The sequence below is a fragment of the Lissotriton vulgaris genome, chromosome 7, assembly GCF_964263255.1.
Source record: "Lissotriton vulgaris chromosome 7, aLisVul1.2, whole genome shotgun sequence".
In the NCBI taxonomy this organism is placed as follows: domain Eukaryota; kingdom Metazoa; phylum Chordata; class Amphibia; order Caudata; family Salamandridae; genus Lissotriton; species Lissotriton vulgaris.
The window spans coordinates 792,923,696-792,951,157 of record NC_141695.1 but is presented as its reverse complement, the minus strand read 5'-3'; the positions used below and the strand labels follow the sequence as shown (position 1 = coordinate 792,951,157).

General features: G+C 45.5%; 1 protein-coding gene across 3 annotated transcripts in view; it reads left to right on the top strand.

The window, feature by feature from the left end:
* The window catches only part of SLC26A11 (solute carrier family 26 member 11), a 300,059-nt gene extending 273,183 nt beyond the window's left edge, over positions 1–26,876 (top strand). For all 3 annotated transcript variants that reach the window (XM_086931048.1, XM_086931049.1, XM_086931050.1), the window contains 3 exons: positions 21,309–21,442; positions 21,736–21,808; positions 25,492–26,876. In XM_086931048.1, the coding sequence (XP_086787174.1) occupies positions 21,309–21,442; positions 21,736–21,808; positions 25,492–25,532 (248 nt within the window). In that variant the 3' untranslated portion in view covers positions 25,533–26,876. The remainder of the gene's footprint in view (positions 1–21,308; positions 21,443–21,735; positions 21,809–25,491) is intronic.
* The last annotated feature ends 586 nt before the right edge of the window (positions 26,877–27,462 follow it).

The window sequence follows — 27,462 nt, the reverse complement described above, 5'->3', positions numbered from 1 at the left end:
CACAGCCTGTTGGTCCTCGCAGTCCCGTCCTCCTGGTCACGAGCACTCTACTCCCTGGGCAGGTCCTCCTGGTTCATCCACGAAGCGCAGACAGCAGCACAAGGTCCAATCTCCTATGAGGTGATTCTCGTAGGTCGTCTATCTTAGATATCCTAATGGTGTCCCATCCCGTAAAGCCACTCATTTGGGGCACCTCCGGTAGCCACACTCCGTGCCAGAGGGGTGATGCCCTCATGTGACTCCTGTAACACTTAATGTCTCGCAGTGTGTTGGGCCAGCAGTTAATTATATTCCAGATACCACCGAAATGTCCGCTTGCTTTGTTACTGTAAAGTTGCAATAAAAGTCCAGAGACCCACGAAGTCTGCTTTCAGTTTGATAGCCGAGATTTGACAGCTGAGACAGGCAGAGACCTCCAGAGACACCTCCAAATCTGCTCTTAGAAGATACCAGGCACAAATCAAAGAAGTCAGAAAAGTGGCACTCGTGACCAGACTAAAATCCTGCTCCAACACTGACAAAGAACTCTTCAGAATCCTCAATGAATTCACCAGCATGACAACCACCACCAACATCATCATCTCCTCGCAAATCCTCTGTGACAACCTTTCGGACTTCATTCACAACAAAATCTTCAATATTATACTCCAACTTCGCACCCCAACCCTCCATAGAGGGCATCATCACACAACCTCCCACCACCACCAGGAGCATCCGCCTCCTTACAACCTGGAGCTCGATCAACACAGGTGATTCCACCAGAGTCATGCACACTGTCCACTCAGAGTCCCCCACAGACCCGTGCCCTCACCACATGTACAGCCTAGGAAGCACACTGATCAGTCAGTGCCAACCTCGCCACCATCACCTCCTCCATCTTCAGCAGATACTTCCCTAACAGCTGGAAATGCACAGAGGTCACTGCTCTGCTGAAGAAACCCTCAGCTAATCCAAGGACCTCAGCAACTACAGGCCCATCTAGCTCTTACTCTTCCCAGCCAAAGTCCTGGAGAAAGAGGTCAGCAAGTAGCTCTCCACCCATCTTGAGCAGCACAACCTCCTTGAATCCATCCAATAAAGATTCCGCAGCAATCACAGCATGAAGACCGCCCTCCTTGCAGCAACAGATGTGGACAGAGGAGAAACTGCTGCATTTATCCAGCTTGACCTTTTGGTAGCATTCAATACCGTCTCCCAAGTCCAAAGACTCACCCTAAGTTGGATCAGCTCTTTCCTTTCCAACAGGACACAATGGGTCAGACTCTCCACTTCCACCTCTGAACTCAAGCAGCTCGTCTGCCTCGTCCCCCAGGGCTCCTCCTTCAGCCCAACCTTTTTCACTTGTTTACATGGCACCTCTCGCCTTTATCATGGGAACACACAACATTATCATTGTCTCCTACACCAATTACATTCAGCTTATCCTCTTCCTCTCCGGCACAACCAACACCACCTGGAGTCAACTCCACCAGCTGCATGTCCAACGTAGCAAACTGAATGCCAGAGAACTGCCTCAAACTCAACATGGATAAAACTCAGATCCTGATCTTTGGAAACAAGAACTCCACCAGGGACTCTTCCTGGTGGTTAGCCAACATGAGTCCTATGCCCACAGACCATGCCAGAAACCTCTGCATCATCCTTGATGATAAGTTCTCAATGAAAACGTTGTGATCACATCCTGTTGCCAGATCCTCCTAATGCTTTACAAAGTCTTCAAATGACACCAGACGCACGGTCACCCCATCCCTCTACACCAGCAGACTGAACTACAGCAATGCACTATACATTGGCTTCTCCAGCCAACTCAAGCAAAGACTCCAAACCATCCAGAACACCGCTGCCAGACTCATCCTTAACATCCCCAGAAGCTGACACATCATGCCCTACCTCGCAAACTGCACTGGCTTCCCATCCAGAGACGCTGTAAATACAAGCTTTTCATCCACGCCTACAAAGCCCTCCGCAACGCAGGACCAGCCTTCCTCACTGGACAACTCCAGCTCTACCAATTCTCCAGACATCTAATCTCCACTTCTCTCACCTCGCATGAATCATCCAAAGAAGCATGACAGGAGGTAGCACTTTCTCCTTCATCACAGCCAAAAGCTGGAATGAGTTATCTCTACATATTAAGACCGCCACTCCGCTCCTCGACTTCCACAAGAAGCTGAAGAATGGGATGTTCAATTAAGAGCACCTTCAGACCTACGCTCCGGTACCTGGATGCTCTCACAGGTGATAAGCTGTGTCATATAACATAACATAGTTTAATCCGCCCTTTCAGCATAAAGCCAGTAGTCTATGGGTAACATCTGAGAGGCCTGATAATAGTGTTTGATAGCTGACATCCTAACCCTTTGATAAAGTGGGATCATAAACATTTATTGAAGGCTACTGTGGGTTGCTTCCCGGCCCAAATAAAATTGGTAGTAATGGCTTGTAGCTAGAGGATAGAAAACAAGAAGGGAGGTCTCCTCAAAAATCCAATGACGGGACGAGGAGTAAGAGGAAAGACAGAAATCGGAACAGTCCCTGTGGAATTCAATAAAGTGGATGATGATATCCACTGTGTGTCACCATAGCTCAAGAAATCCTACCAAATAGGCCCACTTTGATAAATTGTATACAAAAATATGAAAACAATTTTAGTAAAAGTACAAAACAATTTATTAAAAATATACAATGTTATACATCAGTTATTGTGCCACAATATACAATGCTAAAAAACAGTGTAAGCACCCTCTTATTGATTCAATGGTGCACACGGCTGACATCCTGAAGAGTACCGAGCGAGAAAGGAGCAGGGAGGCCGAATACCGGACACAAGGGTGGTTAATTGAGAAAAAACCCCACGAACAGCATTTTTATAAAAGCAAGGCAGTTGAGACAATCCGGTCACGTGCTGCACTTTATGCTGGTCCATTAATCTCATTGGAAATTCAAAATAAGGTCTCTATAACGGTGGCTCCTTTTTCCTCATAAAGAAAACTCCATAACAAAATTGAGACACGAAGAGATGTCTCCATGATTCATATTTACTCGTGGATAATGATGTCCTGTGATGATTTAAGGACCCCTTCCTCCCATTGAACACAGAGGAATACAACTTGAATGATTGATGAATTTATTTTTAAAAAACCTGTCCTGATGAAGGTGTCAACTTAGAAACCGAAACGCTGCGTCGACAACTTGTTTTTAACCATTGTGTGTTTTTAATTTTGTGTGTGTTTATCATATGTGCACCATTGAATCAATAAGAGGGTGCTTACACTGTTTTTTAGCATTGTATATTGTGGCACAATAACTGATGTATAACATTGTATATTTTTAATAAATTGTTTTGTACTTTTACTAAAATTGTTTTCATATTTTTGTATACAATTTATCAAAGTGGGCCTATTTGGTAGGATTTCTTGAGCTATGGTGACACACAGTGGATATCATCATCCACTTTATTGAATTCCACAGGGACTGTTCCGATTTTTGTAGCTAGAGGAACCTTCCCCTTCCTCCCCCCGGTAGAGTGTATGGATAGTTCTGAAGGAGATTAAGCCATTGGGGCAGGGCGATAATTAAAAAAAAGCCCCTTGTTCCATCATCAAAAGTGGGAGTTTGTCCCAGATTTCGAGTTGGGTATGAAGTTGGCTGAGCCTCTCGTTTATGTTGAGCTCCCAGCTCTGTGCTGAGTCTAACAATGTATACATTCCCAAATATTTCAAATTGGAGGCACATCGTAAAGTGCAGCTCCCAGGGATGGCCAGCTCGATTACTGGACCACTAACTGAGGAAAGAGCCAACTTCTCCCAATTTATCATCAGGCCAAAGTTGTCTTCTTAGATTTTATAATGTGCATGAGAGACTAGTCTGGATGGCCCATGTTAAACAGGGCTTTGTCAGCATATAATGCTGTGCGGTCTTTGTGGTCCCCATGCCACCGTATGCTCCAGACTCAGGCGCCCATACAGACCCACATCAATCAATCAATTCAGTCTTTAATCGGGTACAAGAGTATCCTTGAAAGTGCATAAAAAAGAAAGAAATAGCTTTTTTTTAAAACATTCATACACCAAGTCGATATTGGTCCCCTAGACGCTGAGGACTGGACTAAGGCCCTGGAATCTCCCTGTGGAGCTGCTATCTCCTCCTGACTATGTCTTATGCAGTTTAAATACATTCACAGGGCGTACTATGCACGTCTTAGATTATGGACAGCAAATATGATTGTGTCTCCTGTGTGCCTACGGTGTCCATCTGATGACGGCACTTTCCATCTGATGACGGCACTTTCATACATACCGTTTGGACATGCATGGCTCTAGACAGATTTTGGAATGAGGTGCTGACATGCATTACCGAAGTTTTTGGATTTTAAATACCTAGATCCTCTAGACTGGCTCTGCTTCACATTACAGACAAAGTAGGTGGCAATAAGTACAAATGCCATTTCCTCTGGCTTGGCCTCACCATCGCCAAATGCGAAATTGCCAGGACCTAGAAATAAGATAAACCACCTGCGATTAAGGCATGGGAAAATGGTATGGATTTCTTTAGGAGCCTGGAGATCTCGGTCTTCCAGGCCTTCGTCTGCCCACAGAAACATTCTAAAACATGGCAAAGATGGGCGGACTATCGCAGGCGGGTCCTGCCTGCAGTGGGTACACCGTCTAACGTGATAGACTCTGAAATCAGATCTTATGAAGCACGTAACATGAAGAGAATAAGTAGACATCATGAATCATATCTATCTGTTATATATATAATTACCATATACAATTGCATTGAAGTTATTCTGTTAGGTTCTGTTATATCAAATATTTAATATGGATAACAACTATGTATATTCTCAAAATATGTTTTAACAAAGTGATTGCCTTCATACGTAAAAATATGTCAATAAAATGTATTTTAAAAAAATTCATACACTTTTAGATCCTCATCGTTCTATAATAATAAAACTGATAAAAATTACAGTATTGCCCTATCATTAAAACTAAAAAGAGGTAATTGTAAGCCAGGCCCGCAGAGCAATTTAAAAAAACAAGTCTACGTGAAAAATACATTCCTCGTTGTTCAACTTGAGCAGTATACTATACGTATCTCTAAAATCAATAATTCAGTTGCTCTCAATTAATGGTAATAAAATGTTTTTTGTATAAAAAGAATGAAATTGCAAAATAATAAAAAGTGTAACCTAGATTGATCAGATCTCCCATGACACGCGCGAGGGCAAGAATCTAAGCGGTCGCATCGAAATACGGCGGTCGGACTGCCCGTGTGCTTATCGGCGGTCTCCTGACCGCTGCGACAGCGGCTGGCAGTCCAACCGTCGGGCATTGTAATCAGGCCCCTAGTGTCCGTGATCTCAAGAAACAGCCGTCCGGGAGGCATGCAAGGGGGTGGTATAGTCCAGCACACTGTCCACAACTGAGTTAAATTCCCTACCTATAATGGCTGGGCGTGCAATAGTTTATTTAGAAGCCTTCCCCGCTACCCAACCGGGGCCGTTTCTCTCTATGGTGCCTGCATCTTCCCCTTCTCTGGATTAGTCCATATGACCAGGGGGAACTACCCTGATTTCTGCCTGCATTTTGATCCTCTGGGGAGTCCTCCTGGCGCTGGCTCCACTAAATCCCAGGACGCCTTCAGCATATTATTAAATAGTGATTTCCTTCAAAGATCATCTTCAGTCTGGTGGGATAGAGGAGCTTTAAGGAGATTTGCAAGGCCCTAACTTCTGCTTGACCTCAACAAAGGACCTGCACTGTTTCTGTACTTTGAGAGTGTAATCAGGGAAGAGCAACACCTTGGCCGAGCCACAAGTCAGCACTTTTTCAGACTGGCTGAGCGTAGGCTAGCATCTGTGTTGGCATAATTATGCATCCTCATGATGATAGGGCACAGCACAAAGCATGGTAACACTGATTCTGCCAGTATCCAGGCTCTCAGCCAGACAGTAAAGAATTGTTCTGGTTTCGTGCCCTCGGTGCTCTCCGGGACCCTGACCAGGTGGAGGTTGTTTCTCCGGGATCAATCCTCTGCATCCTTGGCCCTTATTTACAATCCTGCCACCATATGTTGGAGTATTTTCATCTCTTTCCAGAGGTGGCCACATAATCTTCTGCAGTGGGGACGTGGAACTCTACCTCCATGGTGTGTTCCGAGATAGCATTCAGAAGTCCTGGCGGAGGAGTGACGCCTCGATCGCCAACCCTCCGATCTTGTCCTTTAACGCCATTTTAGAGACTTGCATGGCTTTCAATATTATGGCAGACTTATCAACCTCCCCAGAGCCTCTGGGGGAATGATGGGGGGGGGGGGGGTAAAATGTCTCTCCTGGTTCCAGTCTTAGTGGTTTTGGTATAGCGTTTAATCTGTCCTTGAGCCATTTCCGCCTGGGACTTGTGTTTGCCCATTGTCCCCCTCCTAGTGGTCATGGGCACCAAGGTCGAGCACATGCATCTATGCTTTCACCTCCCCAGGACAGGTCGGTATTGGAGAGTGCACCCAAAGTCAGTGCGCCTCAGCCAGGATCTAGGCTCCCCCCCCTCCTGGGTGTGGGCATAGGGGAGAGGAGCTGGGGGGAAGAAATGTGAGAGGGCACTTACCGAACGTCGCCAGTCTCGCCAGGCAAAGTATCACATCCCCAATTAGCGGCGCTCCACTCACTCTGCCCCCCATGGGGAACTCCCCAGGCAATCCCCTCTTCACCCTCACCTCCTCGAGCGCAATAGTCTTGTTCTCTGTGGAGTTTCTTGCATGCCTCTCCCAATGGATGACTCATTCCCTGTCTGCGGGGCTAGTCTCTGTGCAGTCAGGGGAGGGGGGCACACCTCTCCCCGGTTTTATCTGCTGCATGGCTGGTCCCTGGGAAATTGGATTTTCTCTGCCTGCAGCCCCGGTGGAGCTCTGCACATCACCTGATGAGGAGTCTCTCATCACAGTCCAGCGCAGCTCTGGTGCATCCAAGCATTCATCAAATTCAGCGTAGCTTAATCACCCGATATCTCAGTGAGAGCCCAGCCATGTGTGGGGGTCCAAATGTCACCTCCAAGCACAATACGTCGCAGAGCCTCGGGTCTGTCTTCTTAGGATACCAATCCTGCCTCCTTTGCTAATGCTTATTGTGTCAGAATTTGTCTGTGTGTTCATATGCCATAGTCTTTTGGTGATCAACATGGCTGGTCTCGTCAAGCCAGTGTGATAGTTATTTTTCTATTTCTTAATTGCAAGGCAGTACCTAAAAAGTGAAAAGGTGAAAAGAGAATATGCCACCACCTAAACGTGACCGCCATATGCATTCAATCAAAATTTTCATTTTCTAAAACTTTAACTCCTCGGGCTGTTTTTCTATGTAATGCTGTTTAAATATAAGGCCTTTCAGTCCCAATATGAATTTTAGTATTATTGTTTATGTATTGTTTGGGAAGGAGACCAGATTAAATTATGGCCTAAGCAAAGTTACAATGTCACTTACATGCTTGACAACAGCGCTATATGTTATGTTATGTTAATAATGATTTATTAAGCGCACTAACACCGATTGGTTTCCTGGCGCTAACAAGAGGCAGAGGATGTGACTGACGGAGGGTTAGATGGAATTATTGGTATTCTTGTATGTAAAGCCAAGTTTTAATGCTTTCCTAAATGGCAAAAGGTCCGGACAGGACCGAATCTCCAGAGGAAAGGAATTCCACAGACGGGGGGCCAGTGTTCCAAATCTACAGCCACCAGAGCGTTTGCGTTTAAACGACGGTGTCTGTAAGAGGCCCGGGTGGGCAGAGCGCAGATTTCGGGGCGGGACATGCTTGATGATTAGTTTGTCAATAAACTTGGGGCTTTTACAATTGAGGGATTTAAAGATTATGCATCCTGTCTTGAAGGTGCATCGCTGGACCACCAGGAGCCAATGAAGTTTTATCAGCAATGGGGTGGCAGGTTGCCATCTGGGTTTGCTCAGAATCAGTCTGGCAGCATAGTCCTGTACCATCTGAAGACGTTTCAGGAGGAAGAGGGGTAGACCCAGGTAGACAGAGTTCGCGTAGTCCAGGTGGGATGTCACCGTCGCGAGTACCACCTGGGTAATTGCTTCCGCACCTTCCGAATTTTCCTGAGTTGCAAGAAGCACTTGGAGACCACCTGGCCCACTTGTGTTTTCAGTGAGAGATCACTGTTCAAGGTGACTCCAAGTGTCTTTGCCGAGGATGAGGGGATAGGAGCTTGGCCCAGTTCAGATGGCCAATAATGTGAGCCCCAATACCTAGCGCTGTCTCCAGTGAGGGCCAGCTCGGTTTTTCCCGGGTACAATTTTAGATGATTTTGGTCCATTCAGGCTTGGATGAACCTCATAGTTGACTGAAAGATGGAAATTGATGCTAAAGAATTATCGATTGTAAAGAGCAACTGTAGATCAACTGCATAATTGAACACCGTCACTTGTTGATTTCTAAGAGCCTGAATCAAGGGAAGGATATAGATGTTGAACAGGTGGGGCGACAGGGAGGAGCCCTGTGGAACACCACATGTAATGTATTGTTTGGCACCGACAAGTTCTCCAAGTCGGACTGCCTGGGAGCGGTTCTCCAAGAAGGACTTCAGCCAGCTGGCTGCTGTGCCCTGGACTCCGGCCTGGGTGACACGGTCGATCAAGATGGTATGGTCGTCCGTGTCAAATGCGGCCTACAGATCCGGGAGCACCAGGGCCTGGGGGGAGCGTTTGTCTACGCCGTCTCGGAGGGTGTCTAGTACCGCAGTAACCACCGCCTCCGTAGAGTGGGCGGGGCGAAACCCCGCCTGGTGAGGGTCGAGCCAGTTTGTTTCCTCCATGAAGTTGGACAGGCACTTGGCTACGTGAGCCTCCATTACCTTCGCAAGGAAGGGAAGTTGGGAGATCGGGCAATAGTTTGCCTTGCAAGTTGGATCGGCCCCGTTTTTTTTTAGGAGTGGTATGACCGTGGCTTCCTTAAAGGCCAAGGGCACTAAACCGGAGGTTAGTGAGTCATTCAGGATAGTGAGTGCAGCAGTAGGGAAGGCCGAGAGGCAGTCTTTTAAGATATGTGGGGGACATCTGTCTGACGGGGCTCCAGATTTAATTCTTACTAGTAGTTTCTGGAAAAATTCCAGGGTAATAGGGGGGAAGCTGTTAAGAATGTCAGTGTTATTGATGAAGGCTGTTATCAGGGCTGTGGGACTCGAAGATTGTGGGATGCTGGCTTTTATGTCCACGATTTTCTCAATGAAGTAGACATTAAGTGAGTCACAGAAGGTCTGCTATAAAAAGCATTTACAATGCAATGGTCTCGGCTTTGTTAAAGTTAGAGCTATTGGCATTGCAAATGGCATTTTTTTTCCATTTTTTGTTTTTTTAAAACATAAATGGTATTGTCATTTACAATGGCAATAGGTGAGCATTAGAGAGTAGTAGAGAGTATTAGAGGACACAGAGCCACACACACACTCACACAGAGCCACACACACAGCGAGCCACACACACACAGCGAGCCACACACAAAGCGAGCAACATACACACACACACAGCGAGACACAACCACACACACACACAGAGCCACACACACACACACAGAGCCACACACACACACAGAGCCACACACACACAGAGCCACACACACACACAGAGCCACACACACACACAGCCACACACCCAGCGAGCCACACACCCACACACAGCGAGCCACAAACCCACACACAGAGAGCCACATACACACACACAGCGAGCCACACACACACATCGAGCCACACACACACACAGCGAGCCACACACACACACAGCGAGCCACACACACACACAGCGAGCTACACACAGCGAGCCACACACACACACAGCGAACCACACACAGCGAGCCACACACAAGATGTTTTCCTCATTCTAAGTATGCTGCCGAATGCACCCCTAACAGTAGCAACTCACCTTGTGGCAGCAACGGTGTGAGGAAGCCTAGAACATGCCTCGGTATGACGATCTTCTCTGTGTAGCTGCTGTACCTCTCCAGGTTGCGTTTCTGCTGCTCCGACATTGCAAAGGTGGCGCGGTTGGGAGACTTCTCACGACTGTCAATGTTCTTGAGCAGACGTGCAGGACCCCGATGTGCAGAGCGGGTCTAACAGGAGATGGGCGCGAGCTCTGTGGAAAGCGGGTCTAACAGGACATGAGCGCAAGGTTTGTGGAGAGAGGGTCTTGCAGGATGGGCGTGAGCTCTGTGGAGAGCGGCACGAGCTTGGTGCAGAGCTGGTCAGGCAGGAGATGGGCGCGAGCCCACCTCTGGAGCTGAGTCAGTGGCTGCGGTGCTTTCCTTCAGCGCACTGGAGAGAATCGAAAGTGAGCCCTCGCTCTTATAGACATTTCCGCCCCCTTCGCCCTCGGGCTAGTTTAAGTTCATCTGATGTTTCAGTAGAGACTTCGGCAGCGCCCCCCACAGCCCCCGATACTACTGGAGCTGTCACCAGGGCGCTGATACTGCTGAAGGCATCTAATAATCAGGCTCCTCCTTTCCGGCAGTTTCTGTACAGCTGGTAGGCAGGAAACCGGAGTCAAGGAGCGAGAAAGGAAACCGAACCTTTATCACACGAGTCAGCTGCAGTGCAATGTTTAGCGGTACAAGGGCATTGTTGGGTGGAATGACCCCGATGCGATGCAACCGCTAAACCAAAAGGCAATTCTATATTTGTAAATATTCATAATAGAAAATGTACCCTTGTCATACATGCTAATATAGACCCGATTCAAGCGGCAAACTCCCGATTTTTGAAGCCACAAATTGCTTAATTTTGACTTTCCCATGCCTGAAATTGCTTTCAATAGAAGTCAATGGGAGAAATATATTCTTCCACTTTCCTCCTCCAAAATGTTGCCTTGTATGCCCATTTGCCATTATTTAAAGTGGAACTACGTCATAATGAAGTGTGCCAATCATAGGGTACAGGTGATGCGCATGATTGGCCTTTGGCATGGTCGGAACTGACCCTAATTTGGAGGTTGTCACCCAACAGAGGCACGAAAACCGGGTCACAAGCAGGGAAACAGAGGCACGAAAACCGGGTCACAAGCAGGGAAACAGAGGCACGGAGACTGTGTCACAAGCAGGGAAGCAGAGGCAAGAGGTTTGGACCTCTTGCCTAGACATTTCTGCACCCCTTATTCTCCCCTGTCTCTGGTCAGACCATTTTTTAATCACTTTCACTTTAGCTATGCCCTCCCTTGTCACTACGGTTCGAGAAACCAACTTCCTGGCACGCAATTGGAACAAGGCTGACTTAAACAAATTCACTTCCCTCCTCAGTTCATCTGCTCCATCCATCACTGGACCTGCCATTTCCATTGATTCTCAGTCACAGAGCCTCACTCACTGGCTTACTTCTGCTGCTGACTCGGTGGCACCTTTAAAACCAGTTAAAGCGAGGCGCAGTCATGACGCCCAAAGGTGGTTCACCGAGGACCTTGGAGCCTTAAAACTTGGTCTTCGTCAGGCAGAACGGCACTGTCGCCAGGGGTATTCCCCCGAGACAAAAGAGATTTTCTCCTCTCGGCTGAGAGAGTATAAGTCAGCAATAACTTTGGCTAAATCTCTCTATTTCTCCAATAAAATTCTGGACTCCTCAAACAAGTCCAAGGACATATTCTCAATTGTCGAGGAACTGTCTAATCCAGCGAGAGTTACTATTGCGCCCCTCCCCTCCCAGTCCCTATGTGATTCCTTGAACCAATTTTTTGTGGACAAGATTGTCAAGATTAAAACCAGCATTTCTGCCCAAGCTTCTCCTGTCCCCCTTCTGTACAGTGCCTCCTGTCATTCCAACATCCACACTTTAACCCAGATCCCCCTTATTTCAAAAGTCAACTTTCTCTCACTTTTGCACAAAGTCTCTTCTGGTTCTCCTGGCGACTGCTGCCCCCCCTCGGCCCTCCGGGAAACTTTTACTTCCTGCCCTGAACCCCCCCTAGCCCTTTTAAACAACTCTCTGACTACCCGGGAGGTTCCTGGTTCCTTTAAACAGGCCGAGGTGGTTGCCATTTTGAAAACACCTTCGGCAGACCCTTTCATCATGAGCAACTATCGCCCTATTTCCCTTCTTCCCTTCCTCAGTAAAGTTCTGGAGTCGCATGTAACTCAAACCCTCAGCACTTTTGTGGAAGATTCGTGCGTCTTGGACCCCCAGCAGGCCGGGTTTAGACCTGCACACTCCACAGAAGCAGTCATCCTCTCTGTGATGGAGGAATTGCGCAGGGGGGCTGACGCTAACACCTGTCAGGCCCTGGTCCTCCTGGACTTGTCGGCCGCCTTTGACACGGTCGACCACGATATTTTGGTCGACCCTGTCAAAGAGGCTGGCATCTGGGGTACAGCCCTGGACTGGGTTCGGTCTTTCTTGACTCAACGCCATCAAGCCGTCAGGCTGTCCCAGTTCTCCGCTACCCAGGTCGAGCTGACCTGCGGTGTCCCACAGGGCTCCTCCTTATCCCCCCTCCTTTTTAATTTGTACCTGGCTCCGTTAATACGTTCCCTCCACAGGTTTAATGTCACCGCGTTTAATTACGCGTATGACATCCAACTGGTTTTTACTATTGATTCCTCTGATGAATCAATCACTACTTTTCAAAATACGCTCTGCTTCATCAGTAATTGGATGAGCTCAAACCATCTGAAGCTCAACCCCGACAAGACCGAGTTGGTTCTTGTCGGGGGATCCTCCAACCCCTGGCACCCCTCCTTCTGGCCTGCAAGCCTGGGCAGTCCTCCCTGCCCTGTTAATTCAGCCAAAAGCCTGGGAGTCGTCATTAGTAGTGACCTCTCTATGACGCCCCAGATAAGCGCAGTAGTATCCTCCAGCCATTTCCAACTCAGGAAAATACGTAAAATCTCTCGCCTACTTACTACCGAGGCCCTAACTTTGGCCTTGATCGCGTTAGTCATGTCTAGGCTTGACTACGCAAACGCACTGTATGTAGGCATTCCTGATTACCAACTTAGGAGACTTCAGTTGATCCAAAATCAGGCCGCTCGCTTGATTTATCACCAACCCAGAGATCAACATGTTCGCCCCCTTTTAAAAAGTCTCCATTGGCTCCCGGTACCTGCCCGCTGTAAATTCAAGCTTGGCTGCATTATTTCTAAATCTCTTGCAGGTCACAGCCCCCTTTTTATTTCCTCCCTTCTCCACCCGTATGTCCCTCCTCGCAATCTTCGGTCATCTCAGATGGCCTTGCTATCAGTTCCCAGATTTAAGAGGAAGAAACATGGCGGCCTCAGGTTCTCATTCCTAGCCCCATCCTTTTGGAACTCCCTACCCCTCTCTCTCAGGCTGTCTTCTCCTTACTCCAGGTTCAGATCCCTTCTTAAAAGCTTCCTTTTTACTGAGTCTTATAATTAGTTGTTATCTAACTTTCTTTTCTTTGCTCCCTCAGCACAAGCGCCAAGAAACCTAATGGTGTTAGTCGCGCTTAATAAATTTATTTAACATAACATAACAAGAAAACCATGAAAACCAAGCAGGGAAACAGAGGCACGAAAACAAGAAAACCACAAAAACCAAGCAGGGAAATAGAGGCAAGAAAACCACGAAAACCATGCAGGGAAACAGAGGCACGAAAAACCGGGTCACAAGCAGGGAACCAGAGGCACAAAAACAAGAAAACCCCGAAAACAAGCAGGAAAACAGAGGCAAGAAAACCACGAAAACCAAGTAGGGAAACAGAGGCACGAAAAAACGTACAGGCTCGGGTGAGGGGGTGGGGGGGGGGATAGTCCCTTAAAGACTTCCTCGACTGCCGGTGTGAAATCCTATGGCTGACAGGCGGGCGGGAAACGTCCGCGGCACAGTAAGATAACTGGTAGGACAGTGACAAACTAGGTAGATGTTTCATCTCATGGGTAGGGTATAAACTACTCTAGCAAAGTGAGCAAGCGGTTCTCAGCTCAACGAGGAATGTGTTGGCTCGTGCCTAATGAACAGTCCTCCAGTCTATTCAGCAAGGTATGCCAGGAGCACACATTCCTCAAATTACATCTAGATATGGCTTGACAAAACAGCAAACTGTCTATATGGGAAGTCGGTACAGAGTATTGTCTCCTCCTTGGGTATGGGCACTCCATCACCCTGTCCGCTGGGAGCCCAGATAGGAGGCTGGCAATGACCACTGTCCTCTGGTTACAGCTGAAGGCAGCAGATCGCTGTCAGGTGAGATTTCGTATGATGAATTGCTATAGACCACTAGCCCCTCATTAGGGCTGCACACACCGTCCTCCATGAACCCCCTAGTGTGGTCAGCACAGATGACAATGACCGCTGGACACAGCTGATCATCCGGCTATTGGATTCCACTTGGATGGCTTATAAAGAGAACCTCCTCCTGCCCTCTTTCCGCAGGCAGTGGAGGCTTGCCGGCAGTGGAGGCTTGCCGGGTTTCACTTAATCGCTGGCAGTGGCTGGTCTGAATGACGAGGCGGCCCTCACTGGGCTGTCAGTGGTGGCCCCTGCTCCCCATAGTCCTTATTCCAGAGGCAGTAGAACTCAGTGAAGTCCACGTAGGGTTCCACGCGGCCATCCTGGTCCGGCTGCAGAGAGTGCGAGGGCCACGAATGGAAGACGCCCCCATCCGAGCTCGAGCTGCTGCTCTGCTTGTGCCTGTTGGCGTCCGTGGACTGCAAGGTGGCGGTGGGGCTCTGACTGCGGTGATAGAAAGAGAAGAAGGAAAATCATTAATGTCTGATGTTTGGAATGGTGCGATGAGAGCGAGTATCTTGTCACCTAAATTTCCCCTTGGTCCCTTCCTCTGTACTGAACACACTAAAATAATAGTTCTGCGGCCCTGCCCCCTTCGCTTACTAAAGCTAAATAGAGCCCCCTCAGACACCATACAGCCAGCCACCCTGGGGGAGGGGGGATGGGGGAGTCCCACGCTGCCGGTGTGAAATCCTGTGGCTGAGAGGCAGGCGGGAAACCAAGCAGCACCACTATGTTTCTCCAAGACGAAGCAGAAATGCCTCGGAGTAACGACCTGTGATTTTTGGATGCGGGCGTGGTTTTCGTTCTCTCCTCTTCCCATTGGCTGGAATGTAAAATTCCAGCCAATGGGAAGAGGAGAGAAAGAAAACAAGAAAGAAGCGAAAAAAGACGCCCCCAAATCTAAAAAAGACGGGCTTGAACAGAGTGAAGCCCCTCTCCTCCAATGGCTGGCCTCCGTTTAGGAAGCCAGCCAATGGAGAAGAGGGGTGGGTTCAAGCCCCACTCTAGGAGACAATAAATCTCGGAGCGACACTGCGCAAGCGCAGCCTACGGTCCGAGACCTAAAAAGGGGATGGAAATGAATCACCATGTAACAGGGCACCCGAAGAGCAAGTGAGCAAAATAAATAACCAGCATATAAATTTTATATGAAAAAAATTTAATAAAGCAGATTTTGAACCTGTATTGTCACTGAAGAGAAATTAACTATTTTTAGGTGGATCGAAGCAATGTACAGATGCTTTATGCAGTCACTCAAAGTGAAGGGAACAATGGTTAAAGTGGGCTGACCCATGGTCCCATGCGGCGTACTGTTGTGGGTGGAAGGAAAATGTGAATGACGATTTAACATTTCTATAATTGAAGATAACTGACAAGAATCCTCCTATATATCTATAGTAAAAATGATTTATTTGAAAAAACAGTTGTTTGGCAAGAAGCCAGCTAAAGATGTGTCAAACCAGAATTGCAAAAATGACCCAAGAATTGATAGCTTGATTCATGTGATTGGTTGATCAAGATAGATCAAGTATAATATTTCGGGAATGAAGTTGAACTATTTTGCTTATATAAAATAATCATTTTACATTAGCATAACAGCAGGTCCCTCAGCCATGTTTTTCTGCTGATGCTTAAAGTAAGTTCCCTGTCTGACATTTTGAGCATCTCTTTCGCATCTTGGCTGCGTAGTCTAAACAGTGACTAACTTGCTTAGTCAAAATATTGGCATTCTTGTTACAAACTGACGGTCGTCTTCGTTCTTTCTCTCCTCGGACACCTGTGTGCTGCCTGTTTTTCACCCCCTCATGCGCTCTCCATGACAGAACTTTTTGAGAAATGCTATTAAATGTGTGTCTTGCCTTTACAGAGTGAGCATGTTCCATCCCAAGTTTCAAGGGGAAACTGACTGGCTGGACCTGTGGTTCAGAGGCTATTCATTTTCTGATGATTAATATCTGGGTCATAATATCTGGTTAAAATATCCTAAGTTATTGCTAACTCGATTGGAATAATCTCCCTCTGCGTATCTGTGTCATTTTATAATGTGGCGTATAAATGGAATTTGGGCCGTCACAAATGAAATGGGATTGTGTAGGTTTTTTCAATGGATGTTGCACATTCCACAATTATCCATTTATGGAATATTTTGCATTTTCCAAGTTTTACAAACCGGACGAATACATGGTTATCTTATTTCTAAAGCAGACAGCAAAATAAAATGAGCATAAAAGATGACTGTGCTTCTAGGAATATCCTCTGATCCCCATTATAGTCAGGGAGCATGCACAAAACAGTAATAATGGAGGAATTCTGCGGGCTCAGATTTTTTTCGTTCATAAAAAATAAATACATGAGTCTTACTGGAGCACATAAATCCTTTGTTCTACAGCTAGCATAGATGCCTCCAGGCTTATGAAGCACCACCCTGACTGCGAATGTTAGCACACAGTCCGGATGGCTGAATTAAAAAATAAAATGCATGCTCCGACCTATGGTAATTTTAAAAACCTAATTTTTTAAGTTTAAGGCAGATCATGATTTATTTATTTTGGTCGCCACATTCAACAAAACTGTTACTCACTTGAGGTTCAAGAAAATTGAAATCATTGTATCCACTATTCATAGCTTCAGCATATGCTCAATGAAATGAAATCTTTTAATGACGACTGCATCTTTTTCTGATAAACATAATGTTTTTTTGTTGTTTGTACTGGTATTCATGCAATATGCATACATAGTACAACAAAACCAAACAGCGCCACTTATAAGAGATACAGCAAAGCAGCCACAGTTTCAGATATCATACTTCGGTCATTAAATTCACTACAACCAGTGTAAATAGTAGTGTGCGTGAGCCCACCCTTATGAGAGAGCTAGGAGTGTCAACAAATATGCAGGTGGGGGAATTGCTAAATGTCCTTGGGTCGTGAGGGTGTCAGTAGCTCCTCAACATGGAGTTGCAATTGTTCCTTACAGTAAGGCATATCAGCCAACCATTGACGTTTGGTGGGTGTACGCTTTCTCCAGTTCATCGCAAACCATCTTTTGTCCAACAGTTTTGCCACTGCCACAAGTCTACGCATCACCAGTTGCGAGTCTTTAACCAGACTAAGCAAACGCATGTGTGGTCTGCAAGCCAGAGGTTCCAGCGCCATCACAGTAAGCACGTCAGTGACCTGCACGCAGAATTGTTGTATCGCGGGGCATAACCATGCCCGAGAAACAATGTTTTGTACAGCACTGTACCTTGCACCTTTGCTAATATTCAAATGTATGTTGATCACCCAAAGCCCTTGAATGTTCTTATTCAGCTTTGGTTCTGCCTTGTGTCCCCATAGGAGCATTCAGGGCAGGGCGAAGCAATGGGACTTGCCTAAATGTCATTGAGTCACTTAAGCATATTATTTCTTGTCCATTATAATTAACAAAACATAAAAGTACGCTTATGACAGTGTTCATTAAATTTGGAATTTGTTCCTGTTGTACAGCGATTTTAATGTGTCTAAATGAATGTCGCCCACAACTGTATAATAGATTTATAAAATCCATACATTTGGTTAATAGCCAGTATTTACACATTGATTAACCATGAATGTTAACATTTTACTTTTGTCTTACATTGCTGTTGACGTCAGATGCTATTCTGGGACTAATGCATTTTTAGTGTTTGCTGAAAGGTCAGGATAGGCATCAGAATTGTGTAACTTGAATTTTATGTTTTTTTATTACTCAGAATAACTTGAAAATTAACAAGTCAGTAACAAGCCAGCATGCACAAATATACCCGGTTACAATAGACTCAGGGCCAGATGTATCCAAGGGTTTTGCTCATTCTGTGTCTATGGGGAAATACTTTGATACATATGGCCCTAAGTCTGAAAGGATGAAAGGACACAAATCAGCTCTACCAAAGTATGATTTATTTATTTAGGAGGAACCAGCAAACATTTAGGGCAACCTTCTTGGTCCAAAACAACTGAGAGACTTAACTTTAGTGGCAAACAAAAGGCTGGCCTAATAAAGGGATGCCAGAGGATGCTGTCTAAGTGAGCCATGGTGGTTCCCATAACAACTGGATTCAATGCACAGGTAGGAGGAGCCTGATTGTCTAGCCCGATAATGAGCGTTGTGTTGTTGGCATAGGACAAAGCACTACAACTGCATGATCTGATAAACTCAGATAGGCGATGAACATGGATGTTGAACTGAATGGTTGATAGTGATGAATCCTGTGGCACCATACAAGAAGTACCACCTTTGTAGCATTAAAAGGGGAAAGTGAAAGCCTTTGGAGCAGTCTGCCTGAAAAGACTGAAATCTTTTTGGACAGTTCCTTAATGCTGATCTCACTGAGCGGAGAATAGATAGTTTTACTGTAGGTGCCATTGGATAGAAATTGCCCACATAAAATAGATCAATGATTAATTTATATTAAATTATATTAAATTATGATTTTAAGTAATTTAAAACAATAAGAAACTAATGTATTCACTCAGATGCCGGATCAATCCTGCCTGGTTCACCCTAATAAAAGCAGCAGAGCGATCTAGAGGTTTTATTCCAACTGTGTCACCTTTATCCATGGACCTAACCTCATCTATAGGACAGTGACCAACGTAGATTTTTTTTTCCTTGTCCTAGGCTACGTCTGTTTTCCAAGGGTCAAGACCTTTAGCCGTTACTCAGGAAAGAAGGTCCTGAGAGTATTAAAGTCCTCAAAGTAACTTCAGAACTGCTTGGCATCTAGCTTTTCTTGAGACTTCCTGAAGCAGGTTGCAAAGTGGTAGGGCAATAGTTATCAATTTCTGTGGAATTTAAAGTGGTCTTTTTCGTGAAAGGGATGCACCATAACAATTTTACAGATGGCTGCCACATGAAAGGTTTCACCATGAGCGCCTGAATTGGTTCTGAGTACAGAATTAAGAGCTCCATTTTCTGAGGTAAGGCCTATGGTCTCCCAAAAAGCCTGGCCACTCCTCAAGGGAGATGATAAAGAAGCAGGCTCTCAGATAGTAAATGTAAATGTATGTGTCTTGTAAAGCGCACTGCTGCCCTGAGGCGTCGTGGCGCTGTAGACCGCTGGGGAACCCGTCCTGGCTATCCCTGTGAGATGGTCCCTACTGGGTATCTCCAAGGTGAAACCAGGCATCCCCGGCGAATGTGGGGGGCCGTTGTAGAGATGAGGCAAGCTAATGCCCAGAGTTGCCGAGTGTGATCCCTGGTAAGAGTAGGCACTGAGGCAAGAATTATCGAGTCCGCTGACACTGGTCCACGACCCTGCCGCGTCGGGAATTGAACCCTGGTCCCGGGCCGTTCCCTGCTTCCGGGTCTGCCGCCTCTAACCAGTGAGCCACACCACTCCAATAGTGCATTGGACTTGACTATTGCTGATATTTCTGTCTTACTAAAATAGTGGGTGTTACGTTACCTCAAAAAGTTTAAGATTAGTGCATAATACTGGACAGGCAAGATGAACTAGAGAAAGCTTTTAACATGGAGAACAGCTACTGTGTTATACTCTGGAATTCAGTATTTTAATGCATAAATTAGTGACCTTAGCCTGATACATTGAATAGAGTTTACATTCCGCCGTATTGGTTCTCGTTTCTGACTCAGTAGGATTTCCTACAAGCATGTTTAGCGAACTTTGTAACTTACGGATTCTTTAAGAATCTGAGAACTAAGCATTCTATGGTTTATGGAAGCTTTTTTACTCGTTGCTTGCTCTCTGACAACTCGCCAATAATGCTAGATAATTCATTTGATGTTAGGGTTATCCTAAGTACAATCAGCACTGATTCATTTTGAATGATCTCCAAGTATGTCTTTTCAATTTATCTTTCTTAGAGAAAATAGGTGAGTTAAGAACTTGTGACACCCTTGACCTAGTAGTAGGAAGTTCTGCTTCAAAACGGAGTAGGATGCGTCCTGCACATAGGTGAAATATCACCTTTGAAAATAACAGTATGTACATCCAGAATCGTGTCAACCATGTGGCATCCTAAATGAGTGGGGCCCCAGGCCGTCTCATTCAAGTCGAGAGACTCAAAAGAATCAAAACTTTCCTGGGTCCCTTTGTCTTGTTTCTCGTCAATGTGCACATTGAAGTCACCCATCACTTTAACTTCACTGAACCTCCGCATGCCTTCAGTATAAAGAGCAATAAAAGTGTAGATATCCGCTTTTAAACAGCTGGAGGCCAATCTCCACCCACAAAGGTGAAGGACAACTCAGTGGTGAATTGGCAAAATTACAGGTTAGGAGTTTGAAAAAAAATATATTCTTTAAAATCTCTGACAATCCCTCTCCTCTCACACTTTCCCTATTGAGATACAGTGGTAAAGTTATCTGGGAAAGATGTAGCCACTTAAAGATAGGAAGAGGATAAAAGCCATATGTCTACAAAAACAAAATAAAAGATCAAACTCTAATTTCAGTAAATCAAAAATATCGCACTGTTGTTCCACTAAGTAGTTACATTTAATCAGGGCACAAGAGAGCGACGTTCTTCTAGCTTCCTAAATAAGGTATATTAAAAACCTATCCCCTTGCCAAAGTTTTTTGCACTAGTGGAACCTGCTGATCTATAAGTTTAATTAATTTTGCAGCATGTAGTCCATTCATTGGGCACACTGGTGCCAGCAATTTTGGTGCTGGTGAGGAGGTACTGCAGCCTCCTCAGTTCTGCCTACCCTGACTAATCATGATGACAGACTTGCCAGCGAGTGTAATATTTTACCATAGCCTCAGAGTATGAAACTGTTAGAGATTCAGAGCCCTTAGGTGACGAGCAAAGGGATGGATGCACCATATGGCTTTGCCTTTGTGCGCATGCTGCATAGCTGAGAATTGATAACTCTTAAAGGTGCTCCAACGGGCAAGGAAGCCTAGACTGCCCACCCAGCACCACAGGCAATGGCAGTGGCATATTTATGATGTATCACCAAGAGGTCTTGAATGTTGTATGGACCACTGTGTTTCCCAGCTCCGGGTCTGCGAAGTTAAGGTATTGAAAATCACTATTTTGGTTTGGAGTGAATTTTAACGAGTCCTTCTCTCGTTTGTAGGTCATCTACCATGCTCCGTTGTCTTGGACTGTACTCTTGTGAACAGCATTGATTATACTGCTGTGGTAGGAATCGAGGACTTGCTGCAGGAGTTCCATAACAAAGGAGTCTCAATTACTTTTTCGGCCATGCAGGTGTGTATGCATGTTTGTTGGAGGAACAGCAGCTGGATTCAAAATGTATGTGGGTTCTTCTAATTCTGGAATTACAATGAATTACAGGTGTCTAGTCCTCATTTTTATATTACAGCATTGTGGTGACTGCAAATTCATCTCTTTGTGTGTATAAATGGACTCTGTCACATTTAGATAATAATGAGTAATGCCCTAGGCCATTGTAAGGGCTACTCTCAGAATATAGTTATATAATGCACAATAATTCAATTATATTTTAAGGTGTATCTATCTCTCCTTCTTCTGTCTACTAGGCTCCAGTCTTACAGGTCTTGCTCTCTGCTGACCTCAAAGGATTCCATCATTTTCCCAGTATTGCGGCTGCAGGTAAGGCGCCCTGCTGGGTCGGTGGGCATCCAGGAGTCTGAATGGGAGGTTGGAGTGAAAGATAGGTGAGGTAACCCTTGCAGGTTTATTTGGGAGAACTAAGGTGGGGCTCAAATGCAGAACATGTAAGAGGGCAGAGGGAGAGTAGATTAATGTAGAGAAATCATGCACCAGAGTGTCGCAGCCTCAGGCTCTGTGTGTAAAGGGACCACCAGAGTTGGTGCCAAAGACTGGGGCCACAGTTTTAGTATTGTGAATGAGTGACCATTGTAAAACATCAAACAAGGTGACACCTAGGGATTAAGAAGCATAGGCTTATGAAGGGAACATGGCAATGCAAACCTTAATGTTACCTTTACTCCTTCGTTTGCCCTTTTCCTGAGTTCCCGTACCTCCAAGTCCCTAATGCCTCCTTGTTCCCTTCTGTAGATGACCATTCTCTCCACATAAACACACAAGTTCTCAGTGTGTTGATAGTATCTGTATCATTTGAACACCTCATGATGTAATAGTAGAGTGGAGTGTGAAACAGTGGGCTAATGCAGGCCTAAAGCCAGGAGTAGATGTTTGGGGGGGATTGCCCCCGATATGACAACATGGAAAAATGTTTTGGGATGAGAGTGGAGTGGGTTTTCCCCGCTGCATTTTTGTGAAAAAGTATAAACTATTGTGAGACCCTAAAGGATACAAAATAGTTCATCATATCTTTATTATTCTACCACAAGAAATATTTGAAAAACCATACAAGAATATTACGCATTTTAACGCATATTTGGAAAACACCAATGGCAAAAAGAGGGTTGAAAGTTATAGGGAGTGTAGGAGTGTTTGGAGGGGCCACAGTAATTTCTGGGACATTTTTGACATTGTATGGTTAGGGCGCAACCATAGTGCAAGCAGGAACAAAGTTAAATATAGATGGGGAGTCCATTTGTTGTGAAAGCAAACATATAATAGTGCCTTTCATGACATTAATACAACAAGACATGATTTAAATAAAAACCTATAGTGGATTTGGGAAACATCTCTTCAAAGATTTCTTTAAAAAGTGTTTGGAAAATGGTCCATTTTTAACAACAGCACATTCATGCTGGAGCTTGAAATGAAAAGGATTTGTTTAGAGCTCTGTCCATTGTCCACGAGGGAGGGGAGAGCTTGCAGGGAATAGTTTGGACAGAGGCAATATATTGCATAGGTGAATGATTCATCACGTTTGTAAAGCCCTTTTTAATAGTCCTACTAATGTGTAATAAGGTAGAACCAACACTTTTATCAGCACTGTTGTACTTTTCATGATCAACTCCAACACTGCTCAGCGGGAATGGTGTGCTCCTATTGGTTAGACGGATCTATGCTTGAAAAGAACAGTATCATTTCTCCTCAGGAGAGATGCTCTGCTTACATTGGGTCATTCCTGCGACGGGCTGCCATACACTTACTGGGCAGTACTGACACTTCTCACCTGCACTGCTATACTTTTCATGGGACCGGGTCAACACTTCTCTTTTAATGGAAATTATAAACACTTCTAAGATAGAAATAATGCTTTTCATGGTCAGTAGCAACACTTACTCCGAATGCTGATATACTTTCCATGGAAAGTGCCAATACTTCCCAGCACAGCTTCATACTTTTATTGACTATTTTTGCGTTACATGGCTTTATTTTTGTACACATATTTAGAAGAGGGTGACCGTAGAATTCTCCCTCGTACTTCATTATTTATTCAAGTGTCTATTACTTTCTACACAACAGCAGGATCCAAGCTGCAGCATCCGTCTATAGTGTCCTCCTGCTCCATAGGAAGAGCACAAAAATCCAATGCGCCAATCCTTCAAGTATGCGACATAAACTAGTGTGTTATCTTCACTAATGTCACTTTTTGTCGTCTTATTAGAGCGGTAAAGTCCAGTAGAGCACAAGCATATTAAGGAAGAGTAAGTGGAGAGCCAGACTGTGCAAGCTGGAGGGTGGAATGAGATACTCAGATATCTTCAATCCTTTGCACGACAATTGTGTAACATGCTCTCCTTTTCACAAGAAATAAGTGTGGCACATATCACTAAAGTGTTGCTGTGGGATTTTGGTGTTTTGCTTGAGCTATCGCCTTGCTTGTCTTAATTTTTTTGTACCAGAGTTTTATATAGCGTGAACTTGACCTGGTACCGGGTATCAGAGCACTTTACATAGCACCAGTTGCGTTACACGAGGACACATTAATTTTTTTTTTTGGGTTAGGCACGGGGAGATTAAGTGATTTTCCCCGAATCACAGAATGTTCAACGTCATTACCGAGACTCAAACCTGGTTCCCCAGATTCGAGGTTGACCACCCTAGCCGTTAGGCCAACACCTCCCCAATGTCCATGTCCCCTTGTCCTTGGTCTCATTGTATCTGTGACTCTGTGTTGGCACTAGTCTTCATGTCACTATCCTTGTGCAAGCATCTTGTTGTCCTTCTGTATCAGTTCGGAGCTTTCCTTGTCCTCATGCCCCAGTCTTGATGTCCTACTGTCTGAGTCTGAATGTTATTATCCCGTGACAGTGTGTCTTTACGTGTCACTTAGTCTGTGTCCCCCTGCGTCTGTGTTTCTGTATACTACTGTCAGTGTTGCTGTGTTAATGTCCAGTGGGAGGTTTCTTTGTTCAAGTTACAAAGTTAGTGCTCCCTGCCAGTATCTCATTGTCATTGCCAGTTGCAGTGTCAGTGTGGCCCGTGCAAAGGTCACCATCTGGGTACCCTGTGTCGGTGTCTCACAGTCAATGTTCATGTCTCTTTGTCAGTGTCCCCGAGGCAGTGCCATCACGTCCCTCTTAGTCAGTATCCCATGATCAGTATCAGTGTACTCATGCAAGTGTCCCATGGCCAGTGCCTTCTGTCTGCGTCTCTTGGTTACTGTACTTATGTCAGTGTCGCTGTGTCATTCCCCATGGTCAGTTTGTCAGGGTAATTGTCCCAATGTCTGTACGTGTCCCCATGTAGCTGTCTCTGTCTTAGTGTCCCTTTGGCAGTGTCTGTACGTCAGTGCTCCTGTGCAATGGGTTTCATTTTCATGTGCTAGGGTCAGTGTGTCAGTGTCTCCGCATCACTGCCCCTTTCCCAGTATCTTTCAGTGCCCAGTACTGTCCTAGCTCCAGTGTCTGTGCTGTTCACCTATTACACCTGCGTCAGAAACAGTGTCCCTGTGTCATTGTTACTCGTGTTTGGTCCCTGTATTGTGTCCATGTTCCCACCCTAGTGTCAGTGGCCTGTTCCGATGTCAGTGGCCCCATTTCAGTGTACTAGTGCCAGATTCAAAGAGTCCGTCTCAGCACCGTCTGCTTGGATAGTGCTGATATCACCCGTACGTCAATTCAGATTACTGTCTGTGAGATGAAGGGGAAGTAGGAGACGTGTGACAGATGGTAGGACTTCTAAAGGTAAGGAAAAGATTTGTGTCCTAGTGCAGAGCAGGCCTCACTCCAAAGTGCATGTTTTAAGCTGAGTTGAATGGTGTATCAATTTCATTTAAAAGCAGTCACTTGACAGTCCAGCCCGTCCAGCTTACAGGCACACTCTTTTGTGTGGGGGGCGGAGGGGGGTTGAAAAGGTCTGTGTGGGCCCAACAGTGTTGTTCCTCTTCTAGCCGGATGATGTTAGGCTCTTGATGTGTATTCTAACCCGCAGTCTGTCCTTCCCCACAGAGGCTGCGTCCCAGGAGGAGTGGGCGACATATAATAATTAGCCCTTGCTTCAGAATGCTGACTTGAGGAGTCCACTACCGATGACACAGAGGACAGAGGTGTTGTATGGAAATCCTGCTCCCTAGTGATTGAATTCCTGCTGCATTGGAAGCTCAGTAGTTTCTGAGCGTACGACGCTGTGTGCTGGATACTTGGGACAGACGCTAAGACTCATGTTTGCAGACGTTTGCACAGGATTCTTTTCTTCTCTAACTGAGAGCCGTCCTTCTGCACCATTACATTGTTCCTGTTCTCCAGAGAGTCTGCCAGCAGAACAGGGTCAGACATTGTTGGTCGTCCGACAACTATTCCATTCCATGTGAATTCACACCGTGGCTTTCTTGCGGGAGGTCTGTCAAGATGAAGGACAACATTATCGCAAGTCCACAGGGAGAGGCTTCATAGATGCACCGCGGCGCTGTCTCCTCTGACTGTCATCCTGTCAAAGCATAACCAACCCATAGTGGGTCCTTTTAACACTAATATTCGGTTTTGGAGAAACATGTCCCCTCAATCTGTTGTCCTTCCATGGAGGTTCATGGTACCAGTGCAATACAAAGTGATCTGACTATGCCTATCCCACAGTCATACTATCAGTGCCAAGTGCCAATTAGCTATTCGACTAATAGTACTTGCACACTAAAGTAAAACAAGCTTTGGCAAAAGCAATTGGTCTCGCCTTTGTGACCAATTGGCTTTGCCACTGGCTCTTAGCCACGCTGGACAGAATTTGCTCTCTGAAGAGTGGTTTAAACTTTATAGGTTCAGTCGCATATTGAATGGGAAGGCAAAGAAGATCTGGGGCAGAGTTCTGCAGTAGCAATGTAAAATTAACCCGAACTGCACAGTCCATAAAGTGGAAGGTAACAGGCAATGGGTGGCAACTGGCAGTGCAGGTGAGTCGGAGGGAGCAATCAACGAAGGGGATGGGAAACTATCACAGTGGTATCTTGTTTGCATGAAGGAGTACAGTCATAAGGAGAGGATAGAGAAGTCATTATGATTTTCATGTGATTAAAATAAAAAAGGTAGGCGTTTATAACGAGATGATGATAGCTTTGCATCATAAAGGGTTTCACACAGTGGGCAACCACTTGGCATGACTGCACAGACTATTCTGCGGAGTAAAGGCAGCGGGTGGAGGTAGAACACTGGAAGCAGAGTCTCTGATCAGAAGTCCCTGCATTCTTGCAGGCAGTCCGTCGTTACTCATGGCCATGGGAAAACTATTGTATCATTAATCAATGTAAGAGAAATGTTATTAAAACCCAAACAGTTGGGTCTATACCTGAAACCGCTGATTTCTAGAACCATGGAATACTAATAAATAATGATTTGGAGCAAAATAAGTTGTTACAAAGACTATATGTCCTACTTTTCTTGTTGTCCATTAACTGATGACTAAACTGCTGCAGTGAGTTGTATATGGGAATCCATAGAATCATACATACAACAAAGACCATTAAATTAGGCTGCCAGAATGAGCCTTAATCTACAGAAGTATGACCAAGTCAGAGAACAGCAAGCACTTCATGGCAAGCATGTGACATTATAATTTTTGCTATCAACCCCCCAGCAAGAAAAGCACTGAATAATGTTCCTCCCATCTTGCACAAACAAGATGTCAGCACCACCACTACCAACTCCAATAAATGTGTGACTTCTTGACGAGCTAGCACCATATAACAGAAAAAGATCAATACCCTCTCCCTTGTTTCTCTTGAAAAGTGTTTGATGAACGATGATCTCTAAGAGTGGCGGAGAATATGTGCAAGCAATCGCCATCCATTTCAAGCCTAGAAAACCTCAGGGCATCAAGAAGACACTATCGGAGACATATCTTTAATGCGAGGGCCAAATACATCAAATCTCTTATTAACACCACTTATTATCGACATGAAAAACTATTTGCAGCTATAAAATCGGTCAATA